The sequence below is a fragment of the Dermacentor variabilis genome, unplaced genomic scaffold (genome assembly GCF_050947875.1).
Source record: "Dermacentor variabilis isolate Ectoservices unplaced genomic scaffold, ASM5094787v1 scaffold_12, whole genome shotgun sequence".
NCBI classification, from domain to species: Eukaryota; Metazoa; Arthropoda; class Arachnida; order Ixodida; family Ixodidae; genus Dermacentor; species Dermacentor variabilis.
In genome coordinates this window covers 61,923,791-61,938,681 of record NW_027460280.1, presented here as the reverse complement: position 1 = coordinate 61,938,681, position 14,891 = coordinate 61,923,791, and the positions used below count along the sequence as shown (strand labels likewise).

General features: G+C 50.3%; 1 protein-coding gene across 1 annotated transcript; it reads right to left on the bottom strand.

The window, feature by feature from the left end:
• Positions 1 to 3,555: 3,555 nt before the first annotated feature.
• On the bottom strand, positions 3,556 to 5,532 carry LOC142565877 (uncharacterized). Its single transcript, XM_075676446.1, has 2 exons — positions 5,019 to 5,532; positions 3,556 to 3,947 (listed from the first exon to the last, which is right to left on the bottom strand). Exons 1-2 carry the CDS (start codon positions 5,481 to 5,483, stop codon positions 3,846 to 3,848), a joined length of 567 nt encoding a protein of 188 aa, XP_075532561.1. The 5' UTR covers positions 5,484 to 5,532; the 3' UTR covers positions 3,556 to 3,845.
• Positions 5,533 to 14,891: the final 9,359 nt, after the last annotated feature.

The window sequence follows — 14,891 nt, the reverse complement described above, 5'->3', positions numbered from 1 at the left end:
TTATAAACCCCATTCAAGCGATCTTGCGCGCGACAGCGACAAGCGATGCGATAAAGATGGCTCTCGTGTTCGCTTGTCGCCAACACGTCGTACCCCATGCGAGTGAAGACTTTGAGCGACGTCTCCCCGGTGTTGCCGGTATGAGGGCAGCAAATACGCGTCGAAACTAGCGTGACGCGTGCTTTATTAGTTTAAGCTGATGTGTTATACTGTAAAAAGTGCATGAAATATTTCTGAAGGTCTTTCAGTAGGTTCTTATCCTTGCACGTATAAAAACCCAATCGTTTGCTCGTTCCGTGCGACAAAATCAGTCTTTCTGAAGGAAATGGCCTTCCTATCTCATTGATTGCAATTTATTGCCCCTGCGCCCTTCCGAAGGAGATAGCCTTCCTATCTCATTGATTGCAGTTTATTGCCCTTGCGCGTGCTGAATTTCTGTTGCTTTTGTGCTTTGAGATAGCGGCAGAGGAGTATATATATATGCTGACAGAAATAATAAAGGCACTTGGTTGTTAGTCAGCGCTGTGGTCTGTGTCCCTCTCTTCGTCCTGTTGTTTAGCGCTGTTTATGCTCAAAATCGATCTGTTCGATTCGCCTGCACCGCTGTGAACCAGTTCACAGCGGTTCACGAGCAGTTCAGAAATTGCGCAGCTCGATTCCTGAGGTGCAGGCCCATCGAGACACTCGAAACTAATGCAAAGGTGCAGACACGGTGCAGGCGTTATATTATGTCAGACTAATGTGTACGGCGTGTGTAAGTTTGAGAGGTCCTGAACTGCAGGTATGATCGGCTTCTGGGGCGCAAATGCACACCACACTTGCGTAGGCACATCAGACCTGCGTAAGCGGTGTTTTAACGGTGCTCGCGCCCGTGTGCTGCGGCGTCTGCTGCGCCGCTGCTTCGCACCTGTACGCCAGCACCAAGTCGGCACCGACAGCGGAGCGGGTGCAGCAAAGTTGTGAACCAGCCCTGAACCTTTCCCTCTGCTCCTTTTGAAACGAACAGCGGGGAACAGAGGGCGCTGTTGCTGCACCGCTGAAACGAATGGCAGGGTGCACACCTCGTGAGCTGGTTCAAGTGGTGCAGGCGAATCGAACGTACCCTTAGTATTTGAGTGATGTACATCCAGTTCCGGCTTCGCGCTGATAGCCAGTCGCTCATAGCACTTCCGGGTGACGAGCGACGAATTCTACATTTCCAGAACCGAGCGATCGAGCGACGACCGAGCGATCTGTCACGCGTCGCGCACAAACTCGCTCTCATGGGCCTGGGAGTTTGCAAGGTACATCCAATTGGGACGAATTCTGAGGATGGCACCAGTTTTGAGATATTAATTGCCGAAGTTTGCGAAGACATACATTGGCGGTCCAGTTACTTTTGTTCTTTAATGCATAAAACGGCGTTGTCCTAAAGTAAGTACGTGAAACGACAGTGCGTTCTTGCAGCAAGTTTCATGGTGCATAACTCGAAAATTATGGCATCCACAGAATTATTTTCAAGTGGATATGCCTTGTAGTCTCACGAGCTAAAATGGGCAAATTGCATATGTGACGTAAGGTAACTAGATGAAAACTAAATTAGGGAATTTTTGTTAATTATTGGATTAGGCCCTTCAATTTCTTGAGTAAGTAATCTCCGCTTCCAGATCAGCTGAAGGACTAGAACTGCGCTATCTGCCAAATATGATTTTTACAAATGTATTCGCAGAAACACCCGGCATGGGATGTCCCAGCTAACGTTAGCCAAGCTCTTCAACGAAAAAAACTGTTGTAAAAAAGCGCGGTGCAAAATACAATTTTTAAGACGTACGGTGTTCGGTCGCCAGACCTCTGACAACCAAACACCATATAGCTTTATAACTGTATCTTGCAACGCATTTTTTAATCTTTTTTAATGCGAACGCGTCAAATGGCCCATTGCACGAAAAAGTCGGCGGCGTCTGTAGCAGCGAAATATCCCATTGGCTGCGACGTCACGTTACGAACGCTGGCTCGCGCTTGCTGGCTCGGGCCTCGATGGAGCAGAGCTGGCGAAAGGGAACACCTGCTTCTGCGCTATTGCGTGAGGGGAGAGGGCATCGTCGCAACGTCACTCTCGCTCTCGCTCTCGGCAGCCTTGTTATCCGCACGTTCCTTGTCCGCGCAAGCTCTCTCCTGCGTTCGAACTGGTCCTCGGTGAGGTCAAATCAAAACGCGCCTAGCCTCTCAACGCGCTAGCTTGACCGTGAGGAGTTCATAACTAGAAGGACCGTTCAGCAGCGTCCAAATGGACATTAATGCATTCGCATTCACAACTCACAAGAAGTGCTTAGGTGCCCTCGGATTTCTTTCGCTGAACAGCTTGGCTAACGTTAGCTGGGACATAGGGTATAAAGACGTAGCAAAGGTTGTACATCCCTGTAAAGCTATGGCTAACAAATAAAAGCAGAAAACTGAATGTCAAATACAAAGTTGGGATTTATACGTGATCGACTAAACATTAAGAATTGGACCAACTTTCAAATAGCAATACAGATATGTTCAATCAACATCTTCTTACACATACGTATCTACGGTAGTGCTGTCCAAGACGTACAGGGTCGTCCATTAACACGGCGCAGCGCGCCCGCGCCATGTTCGCTGGCGCTCCGCGGAGCGCGGCCACGCTGCGCCGTGTTCGTACTAAGAGTGGACGACCCTGTACTTTAGCGGTGAAATAGCTGCATAGACGTCTCACACTGGGCATCCGCCTGAATTGCCGTTACTATTTCGGCATAGCTTGTGAGCGGCATAGCGCATAAAAATAGCCGCAGAAATAAGTTGTGACATTTGTGGCGGATAAACATAAACATTGGATGAGACTGCACACTGCATAGATGAGACTGCACACTGCATAGATGAAAGTACACAAAGTTCTGCGCATCGCTGTTGCTTCCATAAGATTTAATGCACACCACTTGAATAAATTTTTGCTTCATATATAGATTCCAACTTATGGGCTGGACCTGCATTTCTTTACTGCGATAGCAATCATATGGCCACTCCAGACGAACTTTCGCCTTCGTCGTCGTCGGAAGCGTCGCCGTGAGGCTCCGCATAAAGCCTTAAGATCATATAGCGCCTTGCGTGCCGTATGCTGTGGGTGCGAGGGAATCGAATGAAACGGACAGGGATGAGCTGAGAACGATGGTGGCTTGATGCTCGCTCAACATAGTGCTCAGTGTTGGAGGTCACGTAATAAAGCGTGCTAAAGGCTAGGGGGGGGGGGGGAGTTGCGCGCAAGGTACCGTGAACATGCGCGCTAGGGGGGGGGGGGGGGGGCGTGCAGGTGAGCGTGCGCTTCCTCCGCTGGCCCGGCCGTGTCTGTGCATGGCTGTCCGAGCGTCTGAGCGCGTACACCGCTGGAACCCTACCTTGGAAGTAACCTCCGGCGTGTGAAAAGGTCGCGAGTCGAGATGGCTGGTGGCTTCATGTGCGCTGTCCTCGCATACCTACTGCCTGGTACACTGTGGGTTTGTCATTAATGTACAATGACACATGCAAAAACTATTTTAAATAATAAAACAGACAGGACGCCTAAATCTGGTTTTATTAAATATACCAACTAGTGTTACGACATCGCTTTCATTACAGAATTATTCATTTGCTGCATAAATGGGTAATTAAAACAGCAAACATTTTTCGAACCGTCGGTTCATTTCTAGCTCTAGCGAATGGCAGAAAAATAAACATATTTCTGTATTATCCTTTGTTCCACCATTGCTCTGACTGGCTGGGGCACTGTGTTCGAAGTCTTGTAGCATGTGCCAGCGCTGCCAGTGAAATTAAAATTAACTTCAGACACTTCGTTGCTTCGACGGTCTGCTTCACGGCAGTCGCTGATCTCGTAGGCACGGTTTCGATGGCTGGACACAGCAGCAAGAAGGACGCCTGTTGGAGCAGGGATGTCGGACTCGTTCCAGGAGTTTCTGCATAGTTATATTAATTATAACTAGCGCCACCAAAACTATGCTTCAGTAAGGTGGTGAACAGTATACTTATAGTATACTGTTCACGAGAAGGATGCGAAGCTGCGCCCGAGTGTGTGAAAGCGGAAGTATATACAAGTAAGATGAACTAAATGTTATTCCTACATGTGCCCCTCACGTTGGAGAGTAGCTAACAGTTGCTTTCTCTATAGGTTCAGTCACTCAAGTGTTCTCATTAGTTGACCGTGTGTCGCCCATTTGACGCAGGTGATCTTCAAAAGATGTCGCTGTTTCGCCCGAAAGGCGAAGCATCGATTGCGACAGCAAATTAGTGGAGAGCTATATGAAGTACGGATAGTAGTTTTATCGGCTGTATAAACTGGAAAAAATAGCGTATTAACTAAATTAACAAGCATGGTGTCAGCGCGCACAGGCAAACATGAACACATCACACTCGATGACCACGGACAGTCGCTGTAGAAACGCTTGCATGAGGAAGCGCGGCAGCAGCAGCGAGCGAAGTGACCTTCGTGCTGTCTATCGCTTCAACGCAAGTAGCGGCGAGAACACAGCAAGCACAAAGCTATGTGCCGTCTGCAGATCGATTTCAATATAGGGCACGCGCGCCCGCGAGCGGCCTCGTAAAGTACGCAGTTGCTGCCGAAATAAAACGCCGCCGCCCCTGCCTCCCGCGTTGCCTCCTCGCTTTCCTCCCTGGCGCCCGAGATTGAGCTGCGGTCGTTGGTTCCCCTTGCGCGCGGTCGCGAAATACAAAGTTGCCGCCGAAGAACGCAGCTCCCCCTCCCTTCCTCCCATTCCCTCACGGCCTTTCGCGCTACGGAAGACCGCGCGTTTCCTCTCAGCTTTCCGCTCTTGCGCGCGCCAGATTGAGCGGCGATCGTCGTCTCCTATCGCGTGTTTTCACTCGCACATACAGCATACGGCGCGGCGACGGTTATCGCCATTGGAATTTAAACGGAACATCACGGCGACGGTGAAGCCGACAACAAAAATACGTCTGGAGCGTCCATAGAAGTGCGATCGCAATGAAATTTTCATTACGTTGCTCACCTTCTCCGCAGAGGTTTCCTGTGCGAGGCGTCCACATTGCACTGGGTCCTCGAACAGCGATGAGGACAGGGATGACAGCTGCGCCTGCAGGAAGATGTCATCAGCATAGGCGTGGTGTCCGTGCTCCCCGTCCGCGCGGTCGTGCAAGGTGCCGAGCAGCCCAATGTTGCCCTGGATGTTCCGCAGCATGGTGGCCGCCTTGCAGAAACTCGTGTCGCCGCGGCCCGTAAATTCCTGCTCCACCAGGCAAATTTGGCATCCCGTTGTGTCGGCTTGCTGCTCTGCCATCCGCCTCGCCATGCTGAAGTCCACTTTGTCCAGAAGGATTCCCGCTGCGAACAATCTCTTCGGGGAAGGAATGGAGAAGACGTGCTTTCGTCCAGTAGCCCGCTTCGCCGTCGAGCACAGCGCAGGTGATGCGTTCTCTGATTGACTGCCCCGACGCATTCCAACGAGCCACGTCATACGCTTGCTTCCAGCGTGGCCGAACGCCTCGCGGTCAGATTGCACGCGATCTTCATCCTCTTCGCCGCAAGCAATATTCGCCGTTATACCGAGACAAAACATGCTTCAGAACAGTTTGTAACCATTGGTTATAGCAGAAACAGTTGATAATGTAAGTATTTTAGTCGTATAATAAAGGTTGTCATTGCATCATTCGATTGGCGTACGAATCCACTTCTCTTTTCAAAAAAAAATGAAATACGTAGAGAAGAAAATATTAGGCAGCTGGGGGCTGGCAATAGGCTGTCTCACTACATTGTGTAATATGAGAAGCCAACAAACAAAGGCGCCAAGGACGGCATAGGGCAAATTACTTGTACTTACTAATTGAATTAAAGAAATGATAAATAAATGGCAATGACAGTGGATGAAAAAACAACTTTGCCTCAGGTCGGGAATGATCCCACGTCTTCGCATTACGCGTGCGACGCTCTAACTAATTGAGCTACCGCGGCGCCGTTTTCCCATCTACTTTCTCGGTTATTTATGTTTTTACTACTACTACTCACAAACTTTGGCGGCGGATATGGAACATCCATATCCACATCGCCGCCAAGGTTTATGAGTGGTGGCGCTGGCTAACATTCCCAAGGTTAGTTGTAGTAGTAAAAAGATAAATACCCAAGAATGTGGATGGGGAAACGGCGCCGCGGTAGCTCAATTGCTTTGAGCATCGCACGCGTCACATGCTCTGGGGATGTATCTCTATAGCAAGCCCTGACCTCAGCTCAGCTAGGTGGGAGGCGGCCCTCCGCAACCCACTCCTGGCTGAGCAACGTTGGGCTGTCCAGCAGGCCCACGATGCGGCTGGCAGGCTAGGCCTGTCGGTCCCGACGTGGGAGCGGCCCGCGACGTGCTAATACGCGTTCTGCAGGACTGTAAAATAAAAGTTACTCAATCAATCAATCAATCAATCAATCAATCAATCAATCAATCAATCAATCAATCAATCAATCAATCAATCAATCAATCAATCAATCAATCAGTCAATCAATCAATCAATCGCGTAATGCAAGGACGTGAGATCGTTGCCCACCTTCGGCAAAGTATTTTTTCATCCACTTTCATTGCCATTAACTTATCATTTCTTTATTTCGTTTATGAAACACAAGTACTTTTCCCTATGTTGTCCTTGGTATCAGTGTTTGTTGACTTCTTATGATGAAATCGGGCCCCCCGGGTAACCTCTTTTCTTCTCGTTTATTACATAACGAGGGTCTCGAATCCGGCAACATTGAGGCCTTCAGGTAGCATGTGTGGGTTTATTGGCCGGTTGCCTTCACCCAAAAGATCACGTTCTCGTGACGCCTGTGGCAGAAAAGATGTTCCACATCCGCCGCCAAGGTCTGCGAGTGGGGGCACTGGCTAACACTCCCAGGGTTCTACTAGGAAACATAAATACCCAAGAAAGTGGATGGGGAAATGGCGCCGCTGTAGCTCAATTGATAGAGCATCGCCCGCGAAATGCGAAGGTTGTGGGTTCGGTCCCCACCTGCGGCAAGTTGTTTTTTCATCCACTTTTATTTCCATTAACTTATCGTTTCTTTATTTCATTTATTAAGCACAAGTAATTTCGCCTATGTTGTCCTTGATATCAGTGTTTGTTCGCTTCTTATGATATTACTCTAAAAAATTTGCGCACGGCAGGCACATTCATGCAGTTAGTCCTTTGAGGGACGAAAGCGCCCTTTCTAGGACTAAAGGCCCAGTTACTCCCGTTTTCCCCGGGATTTTTCTTAGAGTGTTGTTATGAAAAAAGTGGCACGTTGGGGTAAATCGAATATAGCAAGAGGTGCGAAAAGGATAATTAGCTTCCGTGCCATATGTTCACAGTATGGCGGTCAACTCGAATAACACCGCCTCCCGTTACGGCGTCAAAGTTGTGTTTTCAGCGTCTTGCAACTGAACAACCCGCCTCGGTGACTCTGTGTCTTTGGAATTCTGCGGCAGAGCATGCAGGCACTAATAATCTCCGCTGCGGCAGCCGCGTTCTGGGGGGGGCAGAATGCAAGAACACCGACATTATGTGCATTAGGAGTACGTTAATGAAACCCAGGAGGTAGAAACTAATCTGGGTCACCCCACCACCCCTATATGACGTTTCTCATGGCCCCCATGATTTGCTTCAGGACGTTAACACAAGTAGCATTGCGCGATAAACGTGTTTTCTACACGACTGAATGAATAAACCAACAGCTTTTTCTCCGTGTTCGGCGTTTCTTGATGTAGATGGCGCCAAGTTGTGCGGCACTGACTTCTCAGGATCGACAAGTGCGCCCCCAAGAACGACTGAGGTTATTTTTCACGTTTCATGCTGTCAGGCCTGGTGATGAACCAAGCAGCCAATGAGAGAACACATCATTAGCATTGTCTACTATGGCAATAAGCGGTGATACATTCACAAATTAGGAAAACAAAACAATAATAAATATATCTAATGTGGTGCAACCAATGATATAACAAATTTCATGAAAGGGAAAGGTTGCCATCCATCCGAATGCAGCACGAAGCTACAAAGGAAACCCATACGGGTGTCTCATAAAGAACGCTTCGCAGCTGAGGGAAAATTCGTCCTGGTCCAGGATACGAACCCGGGACCAACACCTTTCCGGGCCGGTCACTCTACCATCTGAGCTGACCAGGAGGCTAGCAGATCGCAGTGCGAGGGCGAATTACTTGACAACTCGAAGCACAAGGACAGAGAATATGGCAAATCAGTTCTGCGGAACCCCGCAAGGTGGAGCAAGTATCGTGAATGGAAAAAAAATGTCATTCACCCGAATGTAGCACGAAGCTACAAACGAAACTCATACGTGTTTCTCAGAAAGAACGCTTCGCGCTAGAGGAAAAATTCGTCCTGGTGCGGGACCTATTCCCCATTCATATGCCCATTCATGATACTTGCTTCACCTAGTTGCGGGATGCTGCAGAAATGATTTGTCATATAACAAATGTGTATAGTATTGGGGGCGAGCTCCACCACTGGAAAAGCTGGCGCCACCATCGGCGTGACGTGGTGTGAGGGATCACGTGGACGCAGCGGCCGCGTCGGCTGCTTCGGAAGCGCCGAAGCGAGCTGAAAACGAAAGTTTAAAGTACCACCTGCGCTGCGGCTCTGATTAAGTGGTGAGGATTTTCTGCCTTGGGTGTCTGCTTGACAACATTTGAAATCACTATAATAGGTAGTGGCTGCCTTTGGAGGCGTGCAGCATGGTAGGCTACTGCTCGGTGCCGCAGTGCCGGACGTACGCAACGGAGCCCGGTGTCAGCCTTATCATACGTAGGCCCAGGACAAGAAGCTGCGTGAAGCTTGGATCGCGAAACTTATAACCGACAAACAGCCATCGGCTACAACTCGGGTATGCAGCAAGCACAAACGCGAGGAATATTGCTACGGCGCCGGAGCTGCGATGTTCGGTGAGTAGCAGAAAACGCGCACTGAGACGTTCGCCCGCGCTCGCTGCCCGGCTAATGTTACGACGGTTTGGTCTATGAACTTTTTGATGCTAGACACTGGCAAATTTACTGGTATGGAAAGGGAGTGGTAATAAGCACATTAAACAAAAGCGTGGCATATGGTTATGTTTGTGTTATAAATTAACGCACTGGATTACGAAAAAAGTAGCAGCGGGATATCGCCCGCTGAGTGCATGCAGTGCGACGCAACTTTAGAAATAATATTGAACCGTCCAAGAATTTAGAAGAAAAACAAATTATTGAATCGTCGCGACGGCATATCACAGTCGGCGCGTAGGCGCCGAAGTCCCTTGCTAAAACGAAATTGTTTTTGAACAGCTCTGATAACGTCCACGCGACAGTAGTTGCTTGTGGACTGTCAAATGCTCATATTCTGCGGCCTAAAGCCCACAGCACGGTGCGAAAACGCTCCCAGTGAAAGTGAAACATTGTGCGGGGACATGGATGCAGACGCGCAGTCGGTCAGCGCGAACCCGTGAGATCGCTGCATGCATTGAGGCTTCGTTCTGTTATGCGCCATTTCATTATACAGACCGCATATTTCACGTAGTTTGCGCTCAGTGACTGCCGACCTTTCACGTAAGCAGGTTCGGGAGACTCCATCGCGGCGACCTCGCGCAGTGGCTTTCACTGTACGTATTCGGTAAAGAGATGGCATCTGTAAACGATTGTGTGCTTTCAGTTTGCCCGAGATTATTATTTCGACAGTAATGGGATGAAGGAGAATACGAGGAGGCGTGCGGACGTGTCTTGCGTGCGCTCCTGGGTTTTTCGATGTTCCTGGCGGATTTATGCTTGTGCTCAAGCCAACTCCGATTGGAATCATCAGCGGAAGTCACCAGGATCACCTGGATACCGAAATTGCGGCAAGTGGACCCAATTTTCGGCTATTTTTCGACTTTGACGCGTCGTTCCGGCGGCTGCGTTCGACCTAGCGTCGACTGCGACAACCGCCCGCCGGCCAAGCGTCGGTGCGCCTCGCTGCCGACCCCTGGGGCTTAGCACGGCTGGATATTTTCGGCGAAAATGGAGGTCGTTGTTCAAGGGGAGGATATTTCTCCTGAAGAATTTTCCGAAAAGGTCGGTTGGTTCACGATCAACACAAACCAGCGACGCGGCAGCCAAGATGGCGGCCGCGAAGGAGGAAGACAAGATGTCGGCTCGGATGGAGGAAGGAGACAAGATGGCGGCCACGGCCATGTGAGCACCAAATCAATCAAGACGGCGGGGAGGAAATTGGCGCTGCGCTCCGAGGCGTCACAGCAACCACGCCTACCTACTGGCCTGCATAAGGTGATAATCCGACCGAGCGGAGGATTGAAAGCTCTATCTTTGGGTGGAGACGTGAAGATATATGAGATTGTTCGAGCCGCTGCGGGCGGGAAATTGAAGGAGGCTAAGGAAGACATTATTCAACTTAACACCAAGCAAAACACCATTTTGGTGGGCACCATGAGTGAAGAAAGAATGCATCGGTACCTGAAGATAAAAATACTTCAGATTGATCAGGCAAAATACGAAGTAAACGCCTACCTGTCAGCCCCCGAAGGTAGTGGCAAAGGAGTTATTCATGGGATCCCGGTGGAACACACGGAAGCACAGATTCTGGACAACCTGGATTGTTCAAGGAACCCCAAAATCAGAGGGGTCAGAAGAATAAGGAAGACATCGACCTCAGTTCTGATACTCTTCGTCAATGAGAATGTGCTGTTTTGGATTTATTATCGAGGCGGGCTCCTCAAGTGCCTCGTCTACAAAAAGAAGTTTGAGGTGTGCAACGCATGCGGACATCTTGGGCACCGCTCTGATGTGTGTCCGGACCCGGACGACGTCAAGTGCCGCGGCTGCGGTACGGTGAAGCCACCGGATGGACACGTGTACGATCCCAAATATGCTTTTTGTGGAAAGGGACATGAACTGGGCAACAAGAAGTGTCGCGAGATCTACCGAACTCCGTACATCGTCAGGAAACGACGGTGGGAGCGGAAGCTCCAAGAAGAGGAGGCGAAGGAAACACCCCCGTCTGGGCGAAAAAGCCGCTCAAGAAGCCGGGAGGGCTTCCGGAGCCGCTCCGACTCCTTCCCTCGCCTCGATCACCCGGGCCGTTCCAGCTCCAGGGGCCGCTCCAGCTCCAGGGATCGTTCCGGCTCCGGGGTCCACTCCGGCTCCAGGGCAAGATCGTCGTCAAGGCAGAGGAATGAAGCCAACAAGCAAAGGGAGGTGAGCTGGTTAGATAAGGTCTCCCCAAAAAATACGGAGTCCGAGGAACTCGCCAAGATGAGAATCACGGTAGAGAAACTCATTAAAAGAGTAGATGACCTCGAAAAGGAAAACGCTATGCTAAAAAGGGAGAAGAAAGTAGCTAACGCAGTCAAAACAGCTAACACGATTGGAACCCACCCAACCGTTGAAAGAACTGTGGCGATGCAGGTAGATGACACTCGCTCCCCACCTCTGAAAAGGAAACCAGGCGCGAACGCGCCGCAAGAGCCCACAATGGCAGGTCTATGCAAGAAAATGGACGCCTTCCAGGCGAGATGGGAGGCAAAGTTCGCATCAGTCACCTAAGCCGTCCAGGCGCTATCGGAAGAAAGACAGAAACACAGGGCCGCGTTGGTGAGCATTAATAACTGGCAGAGGGAAACAGAGCAGAAGGTACATGGTGGTTCTCAGACGGCTGCGACCCTAATACCACTGGGTGATAATCCACAATTCAATCATGGCCAGTCACAATAAACACACGATTTGGCAGTGGAATTGCCGCGGGTACCGTCGCAAAAGGGCGGTCCTACAGCAGCTCCTTCTTGGCAAAGACAATCCGGACGTAATCGCTTTACAAGAAACTGCGGGGATGGCAAAATTATCGGGCTACATATTGCTACGGCATGAGCCGGGCGAGAAGAAGAGGAAGAAGAAGTGAGCTGGTGCAGCCTCAGGACGCCATCTTGACTTTACCATCCATCTCGTCCCTTGAATAAAGCCGGTTTAACATTAACCGTAACAGTTTTGTGGTGGAGGTGCGGGGTACTTCGACCAAGACGACGGAGCTGCTGCAGCAAGTGCCACGCCGGAGCCGACGCCTCGCTCGACTGCCTCCAACACCGCTTGAGATCCCGATGTCCCACAGCAGCGACGAACAGCCTTCTCTGGCAGCTCCAGTGCGAACAACCGGCGCCTGGATGCATCAGATGGAGCCCCGCCCTTTCTCTGGAAAATTCGGCGAAGACGTGGAGGAATGGCTCACCCACTACAAGCGTGTGAGCAAGTACAACGGCTGGAACTCCACGACTCAGCTCGACAATGTGGTTCTGTTCCTCACAGACACGGCGCTAGTGTGGTTCGAGAACCATGAAGATACGTTCACAACGTGGGACAGCTTCGTTACTCACCTCACAGAGTGCTTTGGCGATTCCACCACGAAACGGAAGCGGGCGGAGCAGACATTGCTTCAGCGCGCTCAAGTCCCAGGTGAGACCTGTACTACGTACATAGAGGCGATCCTGAAGCTTTGCAAGACTGTCAATCCTCGAATGTCCGAAGAGGACAAGGTTGGACACCTTCTCAAAGGCATAGCCGAGGATGTTTACAATTATTTAATCGGAAAGGAGGGTCTCGCCTCGGTCGCCGACCTCATCAAGCATTGCCGCACATTTGAGGCCTTGAAGCTGCGCCGTATCACGCCAAAGTTTGGCAGGCTAGCAAATGTCACAACGGTGGCAAGCGTTGACGAAAACGACAACTACAGCTTTCAATTTGACCTTGCGGCAACTATAAGGCAAATTGTCCGCGAAGAACTTGAACGACACACCAAAGGGGCGGATGTCGAACAGCTTGGTTGCGCTTCCCACCAACCTCAAGAACATGCATCTGCTGTGTCAGCATTGTCTGTCATGCCAGGCGTTGCAGACTGTCGAGGTGATCAGCTGCGACAGCACCGACGTACCTTTCCCGACGACATGACGCACGATCAACGAACTCGTCGAGCTACCACCACGAATCGGAATTCGGAAGATCGCGTTTATTATTCGCAGCGTCCCAGGGTTGACTCCGAGGCATACAACGTCGGTCGCGCATCTCCTGTATGTTACAGCTGTGGCGCCTCAGGACACATTGCTCGTTTTTGTCGCCGGCGCCGACAGACAACAACATATGGCCCACCACCAACTTGGCCTAATTTTGGACGTGATAGTTATGACGACCGTTGGCCGATAGACCCTGCAAACACCACAGGCGTGCCACCTCGGAATACCTTCCGTCAGTATAGTAGAAGGAGTGGCTCGCCAGCTTCTGACCGCAGCCTGACGCCCCCAACCAGTCGCCAACGCCGTTCACCGTCACCACGGCGACGTGCTACGTCTCCACCGCCGTCGGGAAACTAGCCGGCGCGGCCGATGGAGGTAAGGTCGCCGGACAGTCTGTGTATCTGCGAAATACTCCTCTGCCTATTATGATGGTGAAGAACAAAGTGCGTGTGTTAATTGATAGTATACCTGCAACAGCATTAGTGGATACTGGTGCTACCGTTTCCGTCATGAGTGTGACTTTCAAAGAGAGGCTGGGTAGGAAAGTTATGTTCCCGTGGAATGATGGTGTGACGTTTCGTGGTGTCAGCGGAGAGTGCCTAGTTCCCCTTGGTATTTGTGTTGCAATTGTTTTATTCGGAGGAGAAGATCTTAAAACAGAATTTCTCGTACTACCGCGATGCACTCATGATGTGATTCTCGGGATTGACTTTCTTCAGGATTGTGGTGCATCCGTTAACTGTGGCACAGGCGAAATTACTTTGAATAGCGCGCTTCTCGCCACCCTTGCCGACACATCCTTACCAGTGAAAAACTATTGTGTTGTTTCGAACGATTTGCTGCTACCGCCTTGGTCGCTGTCACGTATCCCTGTCAATTTCGCTGCTGCCGACCTTTCATCGTTTGACGCGCAAGTCCAGCCACTTACGTCGAGCTGCGCAAAGAAAGATGTACTTGTACCACGCTCTGTCGTGAGAGTAGTGAATGGCGCCTCCAATTTATGGGCTTTCAATTGTTCTTGCGTCCCTGCCGTTCTCCCGCGTGATATGAAGCTTGCTGAATTTGACGAGATTACTTACAGCTCCATTACAGTTCTAAGCGAGGAGGAGCAGTCTCATACTAGCGATCCCCAAAGAAGCATTTCTGAAGAGCAGATCCTACGAATGATCAACAAGGCACTGCCCTCACATGAGCGCCGCGCTCTCGCACAAGTTTTGTGGGCACATCTTTCTGTGTTCGATTTCACACAAGGCGACAAGCAGGCTTCACTCCCGCGTTCTCGTGCTCGCCACAGAATTGACACCGGATCTGCGCACCCCATTCGGCAAAAGCCTTACCGCGTTTCTTCAGCAGAGAGGACAGTTATTGCTGAACAGGTGAAAGACATGCTGCGTAAAAGTGTTGTCCAAGAGTCTTCTAGTCCGTGGGCAGCACCAGTAATCTTAGTAAAGAAGAAGGATGGATCGTGGCGGTTTTGCGTTGATTACAGGAAACTGAATGCGGTCACCAAAAAGGATGTGTATCCGCTTCCTAGAATTGATGATGTCATCGACTGTCTACATTCCGCTGCCTACTTTTCATCACTGGATTTGCGATCGGGGTATTGGCAGATACCCATGCACCCAGACGATAAGGAGAAAACGGCCTTCGTGACACCAGACGGTCTTTATGAATTTAACGTTATGCCGTTCGGCCTTTGTAACGCGCCAGCAACATTCGAACGATTCATGGATACTATCCTCCGAGGACTTAAATGGGAAATTTGTTTGTGCTACCTCGATGATGTGGTTATTTTTGGCAGCACATTGAGTGAACATAACAGCCGTCTCAATCTTGTTCTGGATTGTGTCAAACAAGCCGGCTTGATCCT